Below are 23545 nucleotides of genomic sequence, written 5' to 3'. Positions count from 1 at the left end.
CTCACCCTGAAGCAAAGTTCTTAACCCGAGGTAATATTTCTGGGTTAGAGGAGTCTGTAACCTGAAGCGTATGTAACCCAAGGTACCACTGTATATGGATGGAGGGAGATATATGTTCAATGGGACTCACTGTATGCACTTGGACAGGACTGCAGCCTTCATTGGAATGAAGTCTCATTGAAATCATTTAGATTTAGTTGCAGCTAAGGTTGCAATCCTAAAATAAATTATCTTGCCGTTAGTTAGAAGTCTAGAGGTGGATTTAGTGGAGCGCTACTGATTCAGTGGCTCTGGGCGCGGAGCCTCAGGGCCACTAAAGGGGTCCTGCAACTATGATGTAGAATGGAAGGCAAGAGGCAGTGTTTGTGTGCGTGCGCCAAATTTTGGCATTGCACAAGGTGCCACTGAAATTTGAGGCCCCAAGATCCGCAACTGCTAAGTCCCACTCAGCACAACAAAAACTTATTTCTGAGTAACCATGCAATGGGTTGGGCTGAATACCCATTCAAAGGGGCTTTATTCCCAAATCAGTCGGGTTAGACTGGAAGTTGTTACATGGAAGGTGTCATGGGCTTTGAAGACACTCGAACTCAGGACGCAAGGGAGAAACGTGCCAAGAAGGCACGCTTGGCAAATCCACACCGTGATCAACTCCTGCCCGGAAACCAACGTCCCCACTGTGGAATGATGTGTGGATCCAGAATTGGCCTCCACCGTCACTTACGGACTCATTGTTAAAACCATGTTTATGGAAGACAATCTTACTTGGATACGAGGGATCGTCAAAGAAGAAGAGGAAGAAATGGAATGTAGAAATGCTTACTTCTGATTAAACATGCACAAGGTCAGGCTGCTGAAAAGGTGGCATATAAATTTTAATTATTATTTGGTTTGCATCCGTTTCAAGAGACAAGGAAGGGCATCTCCAGGCTGCAGTGCGGAGACCACTAACTTGAAACCTGCCTTGTTTTTGCCTCTTTTGTTTTTTGGGGATTTTAACCCTTTATTGTAAACCGCCCAGAGAACTTAAGACAATTGTACAGTTTAGAAGCATAACTTCTGGTAAACAGGCCAACTTATGTGTTTTATGTGTTATGTGGACAAGATAAATAGGCAATTGTGAGGATGTTCCCTAAGAAAGAGTGCTGTGTCTTCCTAGGGAAGAGTCGGAATCTTCAGTTTGTTTTTATGCGTTTTTATTATTATTTAGGCCTCACATAACTTTATTCGGTTCCCTTTCTAACGTTTTGCCTTTTAACCTCTGTTTAAGAGAGGACCCGTTCCTGGCTCTCCGACGGGTTCGCATTTTTATTTAGCTCGTTTCTTCATCTGGGCCTCAGACTGGCGGCCCTTACTCTGCCCTGGACTCTTCAGGGGGCCAAACTTTGCTTTTCGCCCCGCGACAGACAGTTGTGGGCCGGTGAGGAAGAAAACTCCTGCCGAACTTGTCCGTGGCCCTGGGCGGCCTCTCCGCGCCTTCGCCTCCGGCCGGTGAACGCGACCCTCCTGCGGCCTCGGCCTCCCTTCTGGCGGATCCTTTCCCCTCAGAACGAGCCGCCCGGCGCTGGCTCGGGCCTACCCTCTTCCCGCCTTTCCTAGGCCGCGCTGCCTTTCGCCTTTCGGGAGGAAGGGGGCGAGAGAGAGGCCTCCGCCGCCGCCGCCTGGGCAGGTGCTGGGCAGCTCCCGCCCTCCGGCCTGAAGGAAGCCGAGGCTCCTCAGAGGCGTTTCTGGGAAGGGCCCTGCCGGGGCAACGAGAGGACGCGGGGGCAACCGAGCCGGCCGCCGGCCATGTAAACAAGCGCAGCCCTCGCTGCGAGGCTCAAGCAGGCAGGCAACCTGCGTGCGCGGCGGAAGGCAGGCGGGCCTCGCTCTCCCCTTGGCGGCCTCAGTAAGTAGAGCGAGGAACCCGGGAGGAGGAGGAGGGCAGCGTGCATGTGTGGATGCGTGGACGCGTGTGTGCTCGTTGCCCTGCTCCGAGGTTCTCTCTGGCGGCGACTTCCTCCTCCTCCTCCTCCTCCATAAAGTCGTACCTGCCGCTCATCCAGCTCCTCACCTGGAGGAGGAAAAGCGGCAGGCAAAACTCTCCCCCTAACTTTGGGTAGTTGGGTCTCTCCGTCTCGCGGCAGTGAGAAAAGTTTGCTAGAAAGTTGAATGATCGGTTGGGCCTCTCGCTGGTCTCGTGTTGAAAATTAGTTTCATTCTGGTGCGCTGCTGCTGTAATAGGGAATTCGGGGGAAAATAAAAAAAATGGATGTTCTAAAAATTAATAGTTGGAAAGGTATTGTGTCAAAAAGACACACACACACACACGGAGGTTTTGGTAGATGTAAATGAAACTTTTTGCTGATTAAGACACACCCCCCCCAACACACACATTTTTCACTGCTATCCCTGGTCTCAAAGAGAGTAAGAAATAGATTGTGAGAGTAGTTCTGTGTTTTTGTGTTGGAAGTTATTACAAATGTAAAGGGCACAAAGTGTTTTAGACTCTTGCCATGCGTTTCTAAGGCCTTTGGTAGTTTCTCGAACTCTACCCCATTATTTTAGGCTCCGGTTTAAGCTCCTGTTCCTGGAAATGCCTTCACACAAGCAAAAGCTCTATCGAAGGGACTGTGTATAAGTATTTGCATGGCTAGAGGTGGCATACATTAGGGCATGGGCGAATGCCTTTTTGAAACACAACTCTCCTCCTGCTTGGTGTTTAGGAGATGTCAGGCGCAGGTTTTTTGGAAGTATATTTTAGTAATAAAAAAATTCAAATGAGCTGTAACATATTCAAAGTTATTTGTGTGCTTTAACATTCATTTCTACAAATGAAGACCAGTTTCCTCCTTGGTCAGTCTGTCACACTTACCAGTGTTCAATACTAACTTCATTAATGTTTTTCATAGCACATTAGAGGCACAAAAGAGAAATGTGGTTTTGCAAAAAGCATGTTTAATAGGGGTGTTCAGCGGCTCTGTATAAGCTATCACAACTCAAACAGGTGCCTTGCAGGTGCTTTTTCTTGCCTAAGTCAAACTGTGGTTTTAACAAGGTGTTCTGAGTTAGAGCAAGGACTCCCTGAAGGCCTTGCTTTTCTCTGTTGATTCAGGTCACCAAAAAAGCAAATCGAAGCAAATTGAAATTGATAAAGGTGATGCCCTGTGAATTGAAGTGCAGGAGAGGAGTAGCTTCTTTTGATGAACAGATCTAGTTTTTCATTGGAGGCAGTTATTTTACCAGGGATCTCCAATTACTGTACAGTGCTTTTGGGAGATGGATGTTGACATAAATAATTTGTTCCGTGTGCTTGTTGCAAGTCCGTCCATTCCCTGGCTTATTGTTCCAGGCACATGTGAAACTGTCAAATGTTTCATATAACCAGAACCATGAGTAAGGCTCTTCTCTTTATTACACGCTGTTCTATTATCTTAACAATTCAAATATTGCATGAACAGGTTGAAAGCCAAAGCAGCTTAAGTGCCAGATTGTTGGGCCCTGGGTGGTAAAGCTGGAAACAATACATGTTGGTTTATAGGTTCCCTTGTCAATGGAGTATCTTGATTGATTTGTCAGTGCCTTGTCTCACCTTACGATGAAAACAAGCATTGCTATGACAGTGAGGATTCCTTGGCCTTGGTGCAGCAGTTTGGTGGTTGCAAGGATGAAAAGAACTAGCCTCCAGTGTTTGAGATCCAGCAGGCCTTTGGGTGCATTGAATATGCTTCAGATGCATAGTGTGGACCTGCTAACCAGTGATGAGAGTAGCATCCCAGGTTAGATAAGAATTGCATCACTCATATGATGAAGGTGGATGTTCTGCCTTAGTAGCTGAGCGCGGGATCTTTCTGTATCCCTGTCAATTGCAAGAGATACTTAGCATTCATCATCACCTACTCATTTTCTTTTCCACCACATGCTTGCCTCCTTCAAGGCACAGCCAGAGTTCATGCTCAATGAGAAGTGGGAGATGTTGAGTGGCTTTAAATTACTGATGTTGCTACTTGCCCCACCTCTTATAAGGTAGAAAACATGGCTGAAATCCCTTGCTGTCAGGTGCCTGCTAAGTGGGCTGGATCCAAATGAATTCGCTGCTGTGACTGCACATTGTCTTTTGTTTTGTTTTGCTTTGTTCCCTTACAGAGTTGCCCTTGCAGGTTTTTATGTCAAGAAAATACTTTCTGTGAATATGGCAAATTGTTTCTACCACAAAGATTGCCCCCCCCCCCCAACAGAGCTTGTTAGCTTCAAAGCTCATTCTTGACTCTGACAGAATTAGGTACAAATTGACAAAATCATTAGAGGTGACTTGGTTCATCTTAACAGCAAGCACTTTTTTTCTTCTGGGAAAATACAATGTTTCAGTGATATTAGCAAATTACATAGTTCAGGACAGCAGTATTTTGGGACAGCAAAATATCTTCTTGCAAGTGGGCCCTCTGCAAGATTTCGGGGGGGGGCACTCAGATTTGGGTGGGAATAACCAAAAACCCAGTACATGTCATTGTGGGTGACTAGCTGTCTTGGTCTAGACTAGTACCCATCAATCAAAAAGCACATGTCTGGAACCTGTAATCGTTTTATTAAAAGACTGCAGATCTTCTCATCAATTGATGGTGTGTACCATCTGTATTCTTGCAGGCCCCGAAACCTTCCCTCCATTTTTATTTCCCAGAGCAGTAGTCTGTAGACTATTCCAATGATCTTGGTGCTCTGCATCGCTTCTGTTACTAATAACATATATCAAAAACAAGCCCAGTTCCTTCATTTGTTGACTTCCTTAGATTGCTTGCTTAAAAGAGGAAATATTGGTTCATATAACACTAAACCATGCACACTATTTGGATGACTTAGGCTGCATACGCACCATAGATTTAAAGCACATTGCTTCTTAAAGGAATCCTGGGAACTGTAGCTTTGTGAAGGATAAACTATCGTTCCCAGGATTCTTTTTGGGAAGAGGGTGGGGCAGATGTACCGGTACTTTAAATGTATGGTTTGTATGTAGCCCTAGTGGCTTGCATGCTCCTCTCTCCCTGAGCCATGCTTGCTTTTAGTTTCAAATAATCTTGGTGTAGTGAGTCCTGGTTAGCAACAAACAGTGGTTACAGTAGTTGCTAGCCAAGCCAGCTTCATGCCATAAAGGTATGGGTAATCAAGCAGGCTTGTTTAGCAACTAACCATTGCTTGTTTTAAACCAGGATTCCTGGCTCGGGCATAAGTAGCAGTGTGGGATAGGAGCATGTACCTCAGTTAGGCTTGCTGAGGCTCATTAATGTGATGCTCAGCTTTGGTTTAGTATAATAATAATAATAATGATAATAATAATAATAATAATAATAATAATAATAATAACCAGAAAGTTTTACAGCTTAAACAACATGGTGTGTGTTTATCCAATTACAGTAGTATCTTGGTTTAAGAAGAGTCCGGTTTAAGAAGAATTGGTTAACAAACTCTGCAAAACCAGAAATAGTGTCTTGGTTTGAGAACTTTACCTCGGTCTAAGAACGGAATCTGAACGGTGGAAGGGCACTGGCGGCAGGAAAGTGCGCCTCAGTTTAAGAATGGTTTTGGTTTAAGAACGGACTTCTGGAACGGATTAAGTTTGTAAACCGAGGTACCACTGTACTGGTTGTTATTATCAACAAGTTACTAGTAGGCCAGTGTTTCTCAGACTTTTTGAGCTCGGTCCCACCCTTCTAAGCTTGATTTAACATCTATCTTCCCCAACCCAGTAGCAATAATTTGTTCTACACATAAGCATGTTGTGTGCATTCAGCCTGCTGCTATGTGCAAGGATCTATGGGTGGGCTCATGAATCCAACATTGGCATTAGAAAAAGAGTAGGACAGAGTATCTCTGATCCCTCCTAAATCACACATAGGGAAGTGCCATTAGTACAAAGCAGATGCACTCTGCAAAATGTATTGGGATGGGACAGACTTCTAGATCCAACATGGATCACGGAGGACTCTCTGTCAGGGGGCATTTAACCCAGCTAAATCTTGGTGGCTGTTGGGAAGAAGGCTGCACCTGCCTCAGAGTCGAATCCCTCCCTGGAACTTCATAGAATCCACTCCAAGTGTTCTGTGCCTCCCAGGAAGGCACAGTGCAGTTGGTGATCCACTAAACTTAGAATAGTTTATTACCAAATATGATTCACAGTCTGCTGTTTTCCTTTATGCTGAATTAATTCATTTCCTATTTATTCTTTTGGGCAACTTTTAGCATATGTCTCCACATGTATGCGCGAAAAACCGGTTCCTCTTTTAAAAGTTGCTATTACGGTAAGCATGTATTTGACGGCTCGTAACAGGAAAAGCATCAAATATATATATATATATTGCAATCCTCTCTATAACCAAGTGGGTTAAAGCTTCCTTCCTGGTTACTAGAGCACTTCCTTTGCATCTGCTTATGAAGACAAACAAGAAAAGCGGAACAGCCTACACAAACTACTCTTCATGTTGTGAATGATTGTCGTTTTAAAGCAGCCAGACTTAAAATCTGTACAGATGAGTCTTTTCCAGGAGCTCAGTTTCTGTTTTTCAATTGGGGGTAATGTTTTGTTAAATGTTGCGTCCGTGTTTTAAAATGGTGTTTCCTATCAGCTGGCTCTTACAAAACTAGGAATGCTGTTCAGTAATTTATGCCATCCCAATTTGGGTTGGTTGTGTTCCCATCTTTCTTTTGAAAGCTTTCTGGGGAGTTAAAGTCGGGGAAGGGGGTTACCGACAGGTAGGTTTGTGCATTTAAAATCCATTCTGGAAAAAAATGCTATTGTTGAGCAACACAGTTCTATATAAGAAGGGGAAACTAAACCAGGGATAGTCTAGGTTGGTTAACTTTCATTTCATTTGATGCAGCAGTATTGAAACAGTAAGGACATTAGCAGATAAGGTGAAAGACAGAATGTACTTGAGACAAACGGGGGGGGGGGGGCGGAATCCAACCTTCTCTGCTTGTGGCTGCTCCTTGAAAATAATATACTGGACTAGATGGTTTTAGGTCTGATCTTAACATTGTTGTTGTTGTTGTTGTTTTAAAACCCTCTTGCCTGTGCTTTTCGATCTTCTGTGGAGTCTTTTTACCTCTCTTTGACAACCTGTGTTATCGTTTTGACAATTCTTGTGTTTTATTGTAAATGTAGTCAAAATAGAGAGATATACATGGGACAGCTAAATTATTAAGTACATACTTTCTGATCTGCATACTGATTCAATTAGTGAGTAAAGGCATTGTTAAATATTATTGTTATCCAGGAACATGAGGCTGATAATTCAAGAGTGCTTCTAGGGTTTTGGCATATCTAGGAAAGGTTGCCAACTTAAATATTTGGAAAGGTTGTGCTTAATTTCCTATTAAAGAAAACTGACATAAATTGTGGTGTTGATGGGATGGGAAAGAATATTATCATCTCTTATGCAGGGCTGTACAAATATTTTCAGTTTCCAGGCTTCAGCTTTAGTATTTTAGGAGCCAGAATAAAAACTGTGTGGCTGAGCACAACCAAACCCTGGGGATTATTATTTTTTTTTAACTTTGGGTAATTATCACAGTAGCCTAGCAAACATTATTTGAATGAATGGCTTGCGATTTATAATTTAACATTATTATAAGGGGCATTTTTGGGTGCTTTTTTGAGTGCTGACTGTGTTTTATTTAAGAACCAACCAAGCAGAAAGTCTAAAATTAAAAAAAAAAGATAACTGAAGCTGCTGAATAGCAGAGAAAATGGTTCCAAGATGAAGTTCTATTCCTGAAGCTAAGCAGGTTTTGGCCTGGTCAATATCTGGATGAGTATCCTGTTCTTCCGTTGTTTACACAGTCTTTTCCTTGATCTGGAATTTCTGTTTTAGTTGCTGTGTGGTGGTGTTAATGAGTTTGCTTTACTATATATTTTAACAATTTAAATGTTTCTGTAACTTGCATTTATACTTTGCAAATGGCTTAGAAGCCTACATATGAGTTTGTTGATGATATAAATGAAATAGAAAGCATTCACTCAACCAATCTCTTTAACCTTGAGGTTTAGGGTTCACAGACTCAAATCTGAAGTTTGAAGATCAGTGTAGTGTTGTGGTACAATCTGAAAGCTTTTCCATATGTCATCTGCTGCCGTTATGAGGCAATAGATTATATATAAAAACCCTACTTTGAGTTGGATCTAGACATGCCCTTCTGCAAATTGAAGAGCTCCTTTCATTGACAGAAGGGATTCTGATTCAGTAGATCAGTGGTTTCCAAAGTAGGTGGGGGGCAGTGGGATTACCAGGCACTAGGAAGCAAGTGTGTGTGTGCTGTAAGTAAAAATGACTACCAGACTTTGAAGAGCTGGTTTCACTGGTTTAAATTCAATTTTGTTGGATAAAATAAATATAAAATTCCACTGGATTTTCAATAAATGTAAAATTAATGTTTACTGTTTGAATTTTATTGGGTTATTATCTTCCCTCGGGGGGAGGGTGTTCAAACTGCTGTTTGGAATAATGGTTTTCATAGGAAATTTCATAGGATAGGGGGCATTGAACCAAGGGGGTGTTGGTCCAAAAAAAGATTGGGACTTCAGTAGAGGCTCCCTTTCAGCTGCCCCTTTCACCAGGGGGCAAAACAAAGACCCAGTTTGGCACGCCCCATGCACATTCGCATACACACACAGGCTGGGAACCTCAATGGCACCTCTCTGGAGTCTTCATCTGGGGCAGAAAACCTGGCTAGCCCCCACCCCACCTTGTACTACTCCCACCCTATGCCAGATGGTACCCCACCCTCTGATATGCTTTCCGAAGGGCATGGGGTGGCTGCAGGGGAAGGTGAAATCAGGAAGAGTTGTGTCCTCTGCTGCTAAGAGGAGAAATCCATTAGTGGAACTCCACTTGTGATTAGTGCGGATACAACCCATTCTATCCAGCCTTTTTGGCTGGGTTGCATCCAATTTTTCCTGAACTTAAGCTGTTTTAAATACTATTGAAGGCACTCAAAGGGACTTAAAAATGCTTTAACTTTGGCTGGCTAATGCCTGCTGTCATTTATGTAAACCTGATGGTGATTATTGAATTCAATGAAAATGCAGCAGAAAAAAATTAACTGAAAATTAAGCAGAACTATGCTGATAACAAAGGACTAAAAATGACCTGCTCTTTTCTCTTGTGTTCCTAGTCTTCCTGTGGTATGGAGTTGGTGAGCAGTGAACAACCTGTTGTTATGAGAGACGACAACAAACGAAGAAGGAGAAGGATGAAGCCACACTCCACAGCAAGCAACTTGTCTTCAACTGAATTGATATCCATTGAGTTCATTCTCCCTACAAGCAACATGCTAATAGATATAGCCAGCAACTGTACAGTAGAGCAGATGAAAGCACAAGTTTGGATGCGAGCAATAGAGAGGAATCAGACCTCGGATTTCTACCATAAATTCACTCCAGATCAATTTGTTCTTCAGTACCAAAAGAAGGGACAGTGGTATGAAATTTACGACAAACATCAAATAATACAGACACTTGACTGTATATTGTATTGGAAAGTGCTACAGAAGAAAGTGGGCAAAATTCATGTGATCCAAAAGCAGAAGCCCACAGAGGACGTTCAGAAGTTTCAAAAGCAACTCAATTATTTGATTGGCTATGATGTTACTGATGTCAGTAATGTTCATGATGACGAGCTGGAATTTGCTCGACGCAGGTTAGTCACTCCACGGACAATTGAAGTAACCTGCAGAGATCCAAAATTGTATTCAATGCACCCTTGGATTACATCCAAACCACTCCCAGACTACTTGCTTAGTAAAATTGTCAATAATAATATTTTAATAAATATACACAGAGGAACAACTAGCCAAAAGATTAAAGTACCTATTGATGACAGTCCAGATCTCATCCTTCAGAGTTTTTTCACCAAAATGGCAAAGAAGAAATCTTTGATGAATATTCCTGAAGATTACAGTGAGCTGAACTTTGTTCTGAGGGTGAGTGGCAGGGATGAGTATATTGTAGGAGACACACCTCTCAAAAACTTCCACTGGATAAGGCAGTGCCTCAAGAATGAGGATGAAATTCACCTGGTCCTGGATGAGCCGCCTGACCCAAACCAGGATGAGGTGCAAAAAGAGGAGTGGCCCTTAGTGGATGATTGCACTGGAGTGTCAGGATACCATGAACAGCTGACAATAGATGGCAAGGATCATGAGAGAGTATTCACTATATCATTGTGGGATTGCAACAGGAAATTCAGGGTCAAAATAATTGGCATTGATATCCCTGTGCTTCCAAGAAACACAGACCTTACTGTATTTGTTGAGGCTAATATTCAACATGGCCAGCAGCTCCTTTCACAGAAAAGAACTACAGCTAAACCATTTACTGAAGAAGTCCTGTGGAATACTTGGCTTGAGTTTGATATCAAGATTAAAGACTTGCCCAAAGGGGCACTTCTGACCCTGCAGGTATATTGTGGCAAAGCACCAGCTTCGTCTGCAAAGGCTAATCTCCATTTGCATGATTCCCCAAGTTCTGACGCTAAATGCAAAACCCAGCTTCTCTATTATGTAAACATTTTGTTGATAGACCACCGGTCCCTGCTCCGGACTGGTGACTACGTGCTTCATATGTGGAAATTTCCAGGCAAAGGGGAAGAGCAGGGAAGTATAAATGCTGATAAGCTTACTTCAGCCACAAATCCAGATAAAGACAATTCCATGGCTGTCTCCATTGTCCTGGACAAATACTGCCACCCCATAGCCTTGCCCAAGCACAAGATAGCATCTGATCCACAAGCGGACAGGGCCAGAGCTGAAATGCCCAACCAACTGCGCAAACAGCTTGAAGAGATCATAGCCACTGACCTGCTTAATCCACTTACCCCTGAAGACAAAGAGTTACTGTGGCATTTCCGATATGAAAGTATAAAGCACCCAAAGGCATACCCTAAGCTGCTTAGCTCTGTGAAATGGGGACAGCAAGAAATAGTAGCTGAAACATACCAATTATTATCCAAGAGAGATGCTTGGGATCAAAGCACCTTGGATGTTGGATTGACAATGCAACTTCTAGACTGCAACTTTTCCGATGAAAACGTGAGAGCGATGGCGGTGCAAAAACTGGAGGGTTTAGAAGATGATGATGTTCTTCATTATCTCTTGCAGCTAGTTCAGGTATGATGGATATTCATTCCATTTTTTCTTATCTTTTTAAGGGAACATGAAATGCTTTGGGCAGCATGATGGGCATACATCTATTGCCTGGTGCACCTGAATGTGTGAACTGATCATATTGCCTTTCAGGTCCCACTCAGTTGGAATGAGGAATCTTTTTCAGCTTGAGGTGCACATTCTGTTCTGAACAGCCTTCTAGGGGGGACATGCCAAGGGTGGGTGGGGCCAGAAACAAAAGTGGGTGGAGCAGTTAATGTAAATTTCTCCTCTATGCAGGCTAATTTCCATGCACACTCTGTCCTCAGTCCTGGCAAGCAAAAAGCATTATCAGGGTTCAGTGACACATTTCATCCAGGCAAAAATGCTCAGGTTGACTCCTGGACTTGAGGTTCTCCTGTACTAAGTGATATGACTTATCTCATGTCTGTTGTGTCCATTCAGAAGTGCAAGTTTCCAATTAATTTTGCAGCTATCCATTGCTCAGCATAAATGTATGGAGTAGTCAATATATCCAAAGTTCTTTTTTTAACCACAGAATCTTTGCTTGTGTAAGAGTAGTAGAACAGCTTTCTAACCAACCAATGTGCTTTTGTATACCTCCATCCCCTATAGGATTCTTGTTTTGCTGCCGGCTTTTCTTTGTATGTCAACCACCTTGGTATATCTTCTTGAAATGAAAGGAAGTATATCAGTTGTTTTAATAATTCCCAAGGGCATAATTTAAAGGAGGGAAATGCTAACTTGTGTTTAGGTCAAAGTAGCCTGTGTTGCGGTAAAAAATTACAATTCCTCTTGTCAGCTGACAAATGTACCCTTGGTGAAAATGCCCCAATGTGGTAAAATTGCATGTTACATCTTAAAATGAAATGTGTTTCAGAACACAGCAGCTTCCTGACTTGTCTCTGTGCACACGTTTGCAAGGTTCTTTTAACACAAGAACCCTGTGGAGAAAAGTAATTTTGTGTTAGTTTATTATCCTCAAAAAGTAGTCACATGAATTTGCCTATTATCAGGGCTTTGGAGATTATGAAATTGATGGACCAAGTGGCTATTTACTCTCCTATTATAAAAGGCAGAATGCTGAGGAGTGGCATTGCAGTGAGAAGTTGAATAATCCCTGCAATTGCTGATATCACGTGGTCTTGTAACTTTTATTGGCAAATGAAGTTTCTCAATCATAAAAAAAATGATGAAAATGCTTTTGAATTTGGTGAGAATTCTACTTTTGACACAATCCTGTCTAACACCCCCCTCCCAAGTATTTCATTTAGGCTGCAATCCTAACCCCATTTACCTGGGAGTAAAGCCTGCTAAATTCAATAGGACCTCCACAGTGGTGAACAACAGATCAAAATGCAGTAGGATAAAAACACATCCAAATTTACCAAACCAAGACAACAATCCATCAGTCAAAACAGCAGGATCGGGGAACTCATCAATTTCTCATCAATTGTGATAAAAAGGGAGAGTCAAGCCAGAAGAATGTCATTTCTTTTTTTTGATGGAGTTACAAGCTTGGTGGATCAGTGGAATGCTGTGGACATAGTGTATCTTGATTTCAATAAGGCTTTTGACAAAGTCCCCCATGATATTCTTGTGAGAAAGCTGGTTAAATGTGAGTTTAATGAGATAACTGTTAGTTGGATTTGTAGCTAGTTGACTGACTGAACCCAAAGAGTACTCATTAATGCTTCCTCCTCATCCTGGAAAAAAGTGAAAAGGGGGGCACTGCACGGTTGTCCTGGGCCTGTTGTTGTTCAACGTCTTTATAAACGACTTGAATGAATGAATTGAGGAGATGCTAATTAAATTTGCAGATGACACCAAACTGGGAAGGGGTAGCTAAGGCTGCAGAAGACAGAATCGGAATTCAGTATGACCTTAACAGAGACTTGGACCTAAACTAACAAAATGAAATTCAATAGGGACAAATGTAAGGTTTTGCACTTAGGCAGAATATAAGATGTGTGACACCTGGCCTACTAGTAGTATATGTGAAAAGGATCTAGGGGTCTTAGTGGATCACAAGCTTAACATGAGTCAACAGTGTGATGCAGCAGCAAGTGAAAGCTAATGCTATTCTGAGTAGCATCAAGAGAGGTATAGTGTCCAAATCAAGGGAAGTAATAGTACCACTTTATTTTGCCTTGGTCAGACTACACATGAACTGTGTCCAGTTCTGGGTGCCACAATTTAAGAAAGGTGTTGACAAGCGGGCACGTGTGCAGAGGAGGGCAACTAAGATGATCAAGGATCTAGAAACCAAATCTTATGAAGAATATTTGAGGGAGTTGGGTATGTTTAGCCTGGAAAAGAGACTAAAAGGAGCTATGATAGCCAACTTTGATTATCTGAAGGGCTGTCACATGGAAGATGGAGAAAGCTTGTTTTCTCCTGCTCTAGAGGGTAGGACTCGAACCAGCGGCTTCAAGTCACAAGAAAGGAGATTCTGACTAAATGTCAACCAGCTGACTGGTGGTTCCTGCAAACTTGCTTTTCTCTGTCCCACAGTTCAGGTGCAGGGCAGCTTGGCTGAAAACAACTAAACATCATTATTTGCTCTGGCATTTCCAGAATGTTAGTTGTTGTCAAGCTACTAAGCTGTAGCTTTGCTAGAGCTTTAAGAAGTGGTCGTTTTACTTTCATATTTTTATCTGCTCTTGTTCTGTCTTGCCACACTTAGTAAAGGGACGATGGATTCTGAGTCAAAATGGTCTGCGTGTTTAACTTTCTGATTGTGTCTTTACAAATTAAAGCATAATCAAACCCATAAACAAATTGTATGTGTGTGTATTCTATCCTGATGTGCACCCCACCCCTGGTTACGGTCACCTTAATAATCTTACATTGTATTTGACATTAATGGTATGTAGACCAAAAAAACGGGAACTGGAAAGAAAAGATGTCTTTGTCTCACATACTGCACAGAAATTAAATGAAATCAATCTCCACTTACTTTTGTTATCTGTTTTTCAGGCTGTGAAATTTGAGCCTTATCATGACAGCGCATTAGCCCGATTTCTTCTAAAACGAGGCTTAAGGGTAAGTATTCTAAACTCCTTCAAGAAAATGAAATGTACAAATACCGCCAGAATTAAGACTTTTTAATTGAGAAGATAATCTCATCTTTTAATACGTTCTCTTCCTCCCACTCAATAGAACAAAAGAATAGGACACTTTTTGTTTTGGTTTTTGAGAAGCGAGATTGCACAGTCCATGCACTATCAGCAAAGGTTTGCTGTGATCCTGGAAGCTTATCTGAGAGGCTGTGGGAAAGCCATGCTGCAAGACTTCATGAAGCAGGTTCAGGTAACTGAGCTGTTGCATAAAGTGACAATGGACATGAAGTCCGTTTCTGCGGAAAAGCACGACGTCACACCTCAAGGTACTTGCAGATCTTCTAAGCACAGTCTCACCTGTATGTTAAGCTTTTATTGTGTGTAATGCAGGGAAGCTGTGGCCTTTTGATTTTTCCTGAACTACAAATCCCATCATCCTTTGCTATTTGGCTAGGCACTCGGGGGCTGATAGGAGGTAGAGTCTCAACAAGTTCAGGAGGGCCACCCGCACCGTACCTCTGGTGTAATGAAAGGTAACTTGCAAGATTCTGTGGTGCCTTTGCATCCTTGGTAGGCAGTGCAAAATGGAAAGTTGCAAATGGTTCGCTTTTTGTTTTTATACGGCTTACGAAGACCATTTCCCCCCAACCAAGTGTTTCATTCTTCTGCTATTTTCAGAACTTTTTATGGTCTGCTCTTTTTAAACCATTGCATTTTTACTGATGGTTTAGTGCTGCCATTCTAGTGTTGTGTGTGTAATGATGTTTTGAAACGATGTATGTTGTTTATTTGTATTTTGTTCTCTTGGATGTTTCTTTGGTTGTCTTAACAGAAAAGCAGGATTAAGAGAATAATAATAGCTGCCACCCTCTCATTTAGAGTAGCATCTTTGTTAGCATTTTCAATTCAGATGAGATGCTAATAAGTGTTCAATCTTGATTATGACTCCATAAACCAGGCATGTCCAAAGTCCGTTTCAGGGGCCTAATCCGGCCCGCCGGTCGGTTTAATATGGCCCCTGTGGCGGTTTATTTCCTAGGGTAAAATCTTCAACTTCAATCCAAAAGAAGCTCAACAACTCCAATCCTAAAAAAAATTCAACAACTTTTGGGTAAAATCATAAGAAAAGCTCAACAACTTTGGTCGTCCCTTTGTTCGGCCCCTATGGCTCTTCACTACATCAAATCTGGCCCTCTTAGAAAAAAGTTTGGACACCACTGCCATAAACAGTAGTGGGGATCCTCCTGCCCATGGGCCTAAATTAGACCCCCCAAACCACCCTATTTGTCCCATGTGGTCATTTTGGCCAAGCTATGATGACCAGTTGTGCTACTAATTTGGCTAAACCAAAAAAGAGAAAAAAGCTGCAGCCGCCTGCAAAACCCAGGCCTTGTATGGAGCTCTGTGTATTGCTTTGAAGTCCCATCAACCAGCTGATTGTTGGGGCTTCAAAGCACCGCATACATCTCTATGCAAGCACTGATAATAAGCTGATAGTTGAAGTTTTCAGGAGCTCTGCACAGCAGGCTTGTACCCATTCTGTTTAATTTCAGACTGTACGGGACCAAGTTTGTTTCAGACTTTAATATTCTGCTTAATTTTCTGCAATTCTAAACATTGTACATAAAGCAATCCACACAAACTCCTACAGTAAAACGATAAAAAATGATCATAAAATGGATGCTTAAAATGCCTGCTGGAACAATAAAGTCTTAGTCATAAGCCTGAAATTTAGCTTGTTTAATCTCAGTTGGGAAGGAGTTCTGCCCAATGCACAGCTTTCAGTGGGTCACCTGATGTTATTGTGACATTAGGTGATAGATTGGTGAGTGGTCCTGCTCAGTAGTCAGTGTTGGCCCATGAAGAGATGAAGTTCTATCGCTTTAGCTGGATCTGATTCTCCAGCACTGCCGGAAAAGTTCTAATTAATCTTAAGATTGGAGGCAAACACATCTTCCATTGGTACCGACTTTTTTTATCCACTTCTGGTTAAGAAGTAGGCTGGCTGAGTGTTGCGTACCATGGGACTAGCAATCTCTTGTCCAAGTTGCTGTCCACTGTCTTCTGACTAATGGTTTCTGACTGCAGATCTTTTTTTTTTAATTGTCACTCTTCAGTAATCGCACAGCTCAAACAGAAACTTGAGAAACTACAGGACAGCAAGTTTCCCGAATGCTTTAGAGTTCCATATGACCCTGGTCTGAAAGCAGGAGCACTTGTGGTAAATATTATTTTCTCAAATAATGAACCTGGGTGGTTGAGTTGTGAACAGGATTGGAGAAGAAAGTAGGGTCCCAGACAAGCAAGAAGGGGAGGTATCAGCATGATCAGGTGAACCCTAGGATATGCAGACAAAGATGTAAGCAAATGAATGAATAAACCGCTTAGTGAGGACTGAGCATGCTCAGCTGTCTCCAGGAGTCATGGAATGTTGAGAGCCAGCTGGAAAATAAAACCAGGAGAGAGTAGAGCAGGGATGCCAGTCCTTTTCGCAGTGCCCAAGGGCTACATTCAAAATTAGCTAACAATTTGAGGGCTGCATCTCTCTGTGGCACCCTTCCCCCAACACACTTCCACCCTCCCCTTCAGCAAGTTAATGGCAAGAGCAATTTCTCCATTAACTTGCATGGAGGCAAGAGGAAGGTTGCAGCCCTGAAATCCCCCAACACAGACCTTGGGCTATGTGTGAAACACCCACCCCCCAATATAATTTTGGCAGATAATTTTAAAGACAGTTTTTTACATTTATGAACTCTGGGGGTATATCCATTACAGTGGTACCTCAGGTTACATACGCTTCAGGTTACAGACTCCACTAACCCAGAAATAGTGCTTCAGGATAAGAACAGAAATCGGGCTCTGGCGGCGCGGCGGCAGCAGCAGGCCCCATTAGCTAAAGTGGTGCTTCAGGTTAAGAACAGTTTCAGGTTAAGAACGGACCTCCGGAACGAATTAAGTACTTAACCCAATGTACCACTGTATTTCAAAACGACTGTTAGATTTGTTAATCTTTGGACATCAGTTCTGGCTGTAGGAAATATATGAATGTTTATCTTGCAGATAGAAAAGTGTAAAGTAATGGCATCCAAGAAAAAACCGCTTTGGCTAGAATTCAAATGTGCAGATCCCACGTCCTTATCCAATGAAACGATTGGCATCATCTTCAAACATGGAGATGACCTACGACAGGACATGCTTATTTTACAGGTATTATCTGCATTATGTTGTGTTGTGAATTTGCAGGGGCGGAGGTAGCCCTATACGCAAGATCCTTCTAACTACTGGGTCCAGCAAGTGTCCAGCAGGCTAATTTCCTGATTGCCTGGGTGATGGGCCATTAAGAGAACAAAGGAAAGGGAACTCTGTGCGAGAAAACAGACTGATGGGCCGCCTCCTCCAGCTTGCAGTTAGGGTTAGGGTTAGACAAAGCCAGAGTTTAGAGTTTGCATTGGTGTGACCTAGAAGTAAAGCAGCAAGCGGGACAGAGAGTCAGAGCAACATTTGAGAGCAATGTTTGATTGCTGTTTGAATCCAAAGTTGCAGCTATGGGAGAAACAAGACCCTTTTAGGGTGTTAATGCTGTGAACCGCTTCATTGCTGGCTCAGGTTGTATAGATGTCATTTTTTGGTCATTTTTTTACCACAGTTTAATGCCTTAAATCATTGTTTCCAGACATTTGAGACTGGGTACAGTGGTACCTCAGGTTACATACGCTTCAGGTTACATATGCTTCAGGTTACAGACTCCGCTAACTTAGAAATAGTACCTCAGGTTAAGAACTTTGCTTCAGGATGAGAACAGAAATCATGCTCCGGCGGCGCGGCGGCAGCAGCAGGAGGCCCCATTAGCTAAAGTGGTGCTTCAGGTTAAGAACAGTTTCAGGTTAAGAATGGACCCCCGGAACGAATTAAGTACTTAACCTGAGGTACCACTGTACAGGCATACCTCAGAGATACTGCAAGTTCGGTTCATGGGCGTAGCCAGGATTTTTGTTGCAGAGGCAGGCTTTATATGTTAGGAGGGGCAGAACCTCAGTTATTTAAGTATTTTAATTGGTTTTTATTGATTGGGGGGAGCTGGCTACGCCCATGGTTTCGTTCCAGACCACCGCAGTGAAGCGAATATCACAATAAAGCAAGCCCCACAATGTTCTTGGTTTCTCAGTGCGTATAAAAGTTATGGTTACATGGTCTGTTAACCCCTTAGCTGCAGGGGCGGGGGGGGGGGAACCCAACATCAGTCCCAGCCAGCTCCACTCCTGTGGTCAGAAGAGGTACTGCAGCAGCTCCAAGAACAATGGGGAAGGAATCCTCGTTGCAACTGCAGGATAGCCCAAGTAGTATTGCTTTCAAGGTGCAGTGTTGAACCCCTTCTCTATGTTCGATGAGAATGTATATGGGGCTTCCCTATTCCGACTGGCTTGGAATAGTGTAGGTTCACCCAGCTTCTGGTTTCATTTTTACGAGGAATGTCTCAGCCCTTCACACGAATCAATGTCTCATGCAGAAAGATGACAATGAAATCAGGACAGAAAGATTTGTATACATTTCACATTTAGCTTTTTATTCTGAAATCCTCTGCTTCTCCGTAAGCTTGCCTCTTCTACAAAATGGATATGTCTTCAATCTTTTTTGTAACATTAAAACTGCTTCTTAATAGTTACGATTAAACAGTGCAAGCCTGACCGTGTCTACTCGGAAACACGTCAAGCTGGATTCAGTTAGGAATAGGATTGCAGCCCAAGTCACTGTTGTGTCTTTTGCTTTACCAGATACTTCGAATCATGGAGTCCATCTGGGAGGAAGAATCCTTGGATTTATGTCTGCTGCCATATGGGTGCATTTCTACAGGAAATAAAATAGGTAGAGCATTTAACAAGATCAAAACCCCACAGGGCTATCTGGAATTGGGATTTTATTTTTATTTTTGTGTTGGGTTATGTTATACACCAGTCCTACTTGACTTCCCCTTGCACAAAGAGACCCTTAATCTCAGGGTTGTGGGTTCAAGCCCCACATTGGGCAAAAGATTCCTGTATTGCAGGGGGTTAGACTAGATGACCCTCGTGGTCCCTTCCAACTCCACAGTTCGATGAATACAATAGCAAGGTTCTATGAAAGGAGTATGGATGAAGGAGACTATGGTTAATGCTTTCTCTAGCGTAACTTTGCTGTTGACACTTGCCTTTGTGTAATTTTTTTTCTCAGCTTCATATGTGCATCAAATTCATGTCCCTTGACCATCTTTGAAGTAAACTAGAGCAATGCATCAGTGAGAGCAAGTTGTGTTTGATCTGTGTGTGTATCAAACATATTCCTGCTCAGGTACAGTGGTGCCCCGCAAGACGAATGCCTCGCAAGACGGAAAACTCGCTAGACGAAAGAGTTTTCCGTTTTGGAGGTGCTTCGCAAAACGCATCTCCTATGGGCTTGCTTCGCAAGACGAAAATGTCTTGCGAGTTCCTGCGGGTTTTTTTTCCTTTCCCCCCCTTTTTCTAAGCAGCTAAGCTGCTTATCAGCTGATCCGATAAGCCGATAAGCCGATAAAAGCCGCTAATAGTGCTAATAGCACTAATCTGCTAATTCGTCAATGGGCTTGCTTCGCAAGACGAAAAAACCGCTAGACGAAGAGAATCACAGAACGGATTCTTTTCATCTTGCGAGGCACCACTGTACATTTTTTCAGCTATTGCTGTCATCTGTTTTGAAGTTGTTTTTTCTCCCAACGTGGAAGTAGGCAATGACTCTCCTTCCTCCCATTCTATTTAAGCTACACTTGGCAGAGTTCCATCTCTCTTTTTTTTGGGGGGGGGTGTCTTCCGACTGTCCCAAAATCAGCTGCGTAAGGACTTATGTTCTTACATGCAGATGAATTATTCTAATTTCACAGACATGCCTGGGTCTTGAACTTTTACTGATTTTTATTTTTTATTTTTAAGAATCCCTGTTAATTACTTGAATAAAGTAATGGGGTTTTCTAAGAAGGAGGAAGTTAGATATTCTTGTGCCCAGAATGACTGTAGACTTGAACATAGCATTTGGTTCTGTGAACCCATTACATGGGGAACCTGGGGGAAATCAGCAAAGGCTAAATCAGACCAAAATGTTGCATTTAACACCAACCTTTTTATTATGATTGCACAAACAGTGTGGACACATAACTGCTGTTGCCATTGCCATGACAGGCAATCTGTAATATACTCTGCAAAAAAATTTTTTTTAAAAAAAATCAGGTTTGCCTTATTTTAAGAATAAGGGAACTCCAGCAGATAGGAAGGGATCAAAGCAAGAAGGGGACTTTAGAGCAGAGATACTGAGGATGTTTGCGGAGATAAAAGAGAGCGAAAAAAGTGTTGAGCGCAAATTAGAACAAGTAGAACATAGAATTGGGGAAGTGGATAAGAAACTAGACGAAACAGTCAGTGAATTGAAAAGTCAAATGAAAGAGGTATTTAGGAGGACGCAGACAGTGGAGGAAGGTCTGAAAAAGACAAAAGCAGAATTGAAGGAAGTAAGACGCGAGGAAGAAAGAATCAAAGCTGATATACGGGGTTTAAACAAAAGCCAAGAGGATTTAAAAGATTGGATTGCTATGAACGAATTAAGACAGAGGGAGGCTAATCTCAGGATGAGAGGTATACCTGAAGGTCGAGGGGAAAACATAAAGGAAAAAATAACAGTAGAATTAGCCCTCTGGTTGGAATTACCAACAGAAGAAGTAGAAAAGGCAATACAATCAGCTTTCAGGTTAAAAGCCAAACTCCTAAAGAATAAAAAATTTGTAGGAGATTGCTTAATTATATTCAAAGATAAGGAAATAAAAAATAAGATCCTACATAAGAACAGAGAGAAAAGGTTAAACATTGGAGGAAACAACATAATAATCTTCAAAGATATCCCGGTGAGGCTTCTAAAACGTAGAAACTCTTACAAAGAATTAGTACAGATACTTAAAAGAAATAATATCGAGTTTAAGTGGGAGTTTCCGGAAGGCGTCTCCTTCACATACAGGAGCAAAAGACAAAAACTGACAAATCCGGGAGAAACAGACAAATTCCTAAGGAAATACAAAGAGTTGAAACCGCAAAGGGAGGTGGGGGAGGGGGGAGCGGGACCGGGGGGAGATTTGGGGGGGGAGGCGGAGGGCTCGGGGGAGGAGGGGGGGGAGGGGGGAGGATTTGAAGACGAAGTTTAAATAGAATCAACAATTGTTTCCTTTCTGCTCTTTTCTTTCTTTCTTTTTTATCTCTCTCCCTTAATTAAACCGCAATGGTGTTAAAGATATTTAGTTGGAATGTTAATGGAATGAATGACAAGGGGAAAAGGAATCGAATTGAGCATGTTTTGAAGAAGGAAGGATTAGATATTATATGTCTCCAAGAGACACATATAGCGAGGAAACATAAAAGAACTTTGATTAATCCAAGATTGGGGAATGAGTTCATATCCTCAGACCAGAGTAAAAAGAGAGGAGTGGTTATTTATATAAAGAAACAAATTGAAGCGAAACCCCTTTTCAAAGATGAAGAAGGAAGGATATCAGCAGTACAAATAAATTGGCAGGGAGAAAAGATTATAATAGTTGGAATATATGCGCCTAATGTAAATAAGTCAGAATTTTACGGAAGATTGGAAGAAAGGTTATTTGAGTATGCCGATCAAAAAATCATACTATTAGGCGATATGAACGGCGTGGCATCGTTAGAAGTGGACAGATTGAGGGACACAAAAGGAAAAGAAGGAAAGCTGCCCAGAACTTTTTTCTCCTTGGTCCAAAATTGTAATTTGGTAGATATATGGAGGTTTAGATACCCCCTAGAAAAGCAATACACCTTCCATTCAGAACCTAATGATTCACTATCAAGACTAGATCAGATATGGGTCTCGAAGGAGTTAGTTCTAAGATCTGTACGGGTGGAGATTCAGGCCAGAACCATTTCAGACCACAATTCAATAAAAATGGAACTGAAAGAGCAGGAGAACAGACTATTCAGATGGAAACTGAAGGACTACCTATTAGATGACCAAGAGGTAGTAGAAAAGGCTCAAAACAGACTAAAAGAATACTTTGAAGATAATTTAGGCAAAGATACAAAACCTAAGGTGGTATGGGACGCAGGAAAGGCGGTAATGCGGGGCTTTTTCATCCAACAGAGTGCAATTAAGAACAAAAAAAGGGAAAAAGGGAAAAAAGAAATTATGCAACAATTAGCAGAAAACGAGCAGAAGCTAATTAAAAACCCACAAAATAAGAAAATAAAAGAGATTATAAAGGTTTTACAATCCCAATATACAATGTTGATAAATAGAGAGATAGAATGGAAAATTAAAAGATTGAGACAGAGGAATTTCGAACACGCCAACAAAACGGGGAAGATATTAGCTTGGCAATTGAAAAAAAGGAAGGAACAGAACATGATAAATAGGATAGTGGTGGAAGGAGAAGAAATAAATAAACCTAAAGAAATAAGAAAAGCATTTGTGGATTTCTATGGAGATCTCTTTAGAGATTCAGGAAAGAATAAAATGAGGGAAATAGAGAGATACTTAACATCCAAGAATATAAAAAAGATTCCCCCGGTAGACAAAGAGAAACTAAATGCCCCGATTAAGGTGGAGGAAATAAAAGCAATAATAACAGAACTAAAAAATGGGAAGGCCCCGGGCCCAGATGGGTTCACTAGTAGATATTACAAAGAGATGGAACCGACTCTGTTATATCCTCTACAAGAAGTAATGAATACTATTCTGAAGGAAAGAGAAATACCGGAGACGTGGAAGGAGGCACTGATCACATTAATTCCGAAGCAAGATTTAGAATTAGATCAAATTAAAAACTACAGGCCGATTTCCTTACTAAACGTAGACTATAAGATCTTTGCGGGAGTCCTGGCAAAAAGATTTAAAGACACTTTGCTAAACAGTATCCATAGAGACCAAGCCGGCTTCTTGCCGGGCAGGCAAATGAAGGATAACCTAAGGAATATTATAAACATTATAGAATATCTAACAGAGAGGTGCGACAAACAAGGCATATTGCTATTTGTGGACGCCGAAAAAGCGTTCGACAACGTAAACTGGGAATTCCTATTGAAACAATTGGATTACATGGAAGTGGGCACTGAATTTCATAACGGCATTAAAGCAATATATACGGAACAAAAAGCAAGACTAATAATAAACAATGTAGAGACGGAAGAAATAATAGTAACCAAGGGAACAAGACAGGGATGCCCACTGTCCCCACTGTTATTCATAATGATATTAGAGGTCCTACTAAAAACCATCAGAGAAAACAAAGAAATCAAAGGTATCAGGGTCGGCAAGCATGAGCATAAAACTAAAGCCTT

At 41.9% G+C, this 23545-nt stretch overlaps 1 protein-coding gene across 3 annotated transcripts in view; it reads left to right on the top strand.

The window, feature by feature from the left end:
• The first annotated feature begins 1527 nt into the window (after positions 1-1527).
• Positions 1528-23545, top strand: part of PIK3CG (phosphatidylinositol-4,5-bisphosphate 3-kinase catalytic subunit gamma) — a 31631-nt gene continuing 9613 nt past the window's right edge. Inside the window, exons 1-7 of one of the 3 annotated variants that reach the window (XM_081211490.1) lie at positions 1528-1888; positions 9145-11136; positions 14113-14178; positions 14296-14521; positions 16313-16416; positions 17256-17402; positions 18968-19058. In XM_081211490.1, coding sequence (XP_081067616.1) covers positions 9157-11136; positions 14113-14178; positions 14296-14521; positions 16313-16416; positions 17256-17402; positions 18968-19058 — 2614 coding nt within the window. In that variant the 5' untranslated portion in view covers positions 1528-1888; positions 9145-9156. Of the gene's footprint in view, positions 1889-6099; positions 6273-6391; positions 6544-9144; positions 11137-14112; positions 14179-14295; positions 14522-16312; positions 16417-17255; positions 17403-18967; positions 19059-23545 lie in introns of those variants that run through there. The other 2 variants (XM_081211489.1, XM_081211491.1) reach the window with 2 other exon arrangements.

The sequence above is a fragment of the Podarcis bocagei genome (genome assembly GCF_964188305.1).
Source record: "Podarcis bocagei genome assembly, chromosome: 10".
NCBI lineage: Eukaryota > Metazoa > Chordata > Lepidosauria > Squamata > Lacertidae > Podarcis > Podarcis bocagei.
Note: the sequence above shows the minus strand (reverse complement) of the source record. Positions and strands in the feature narration are given on the sequence as shown.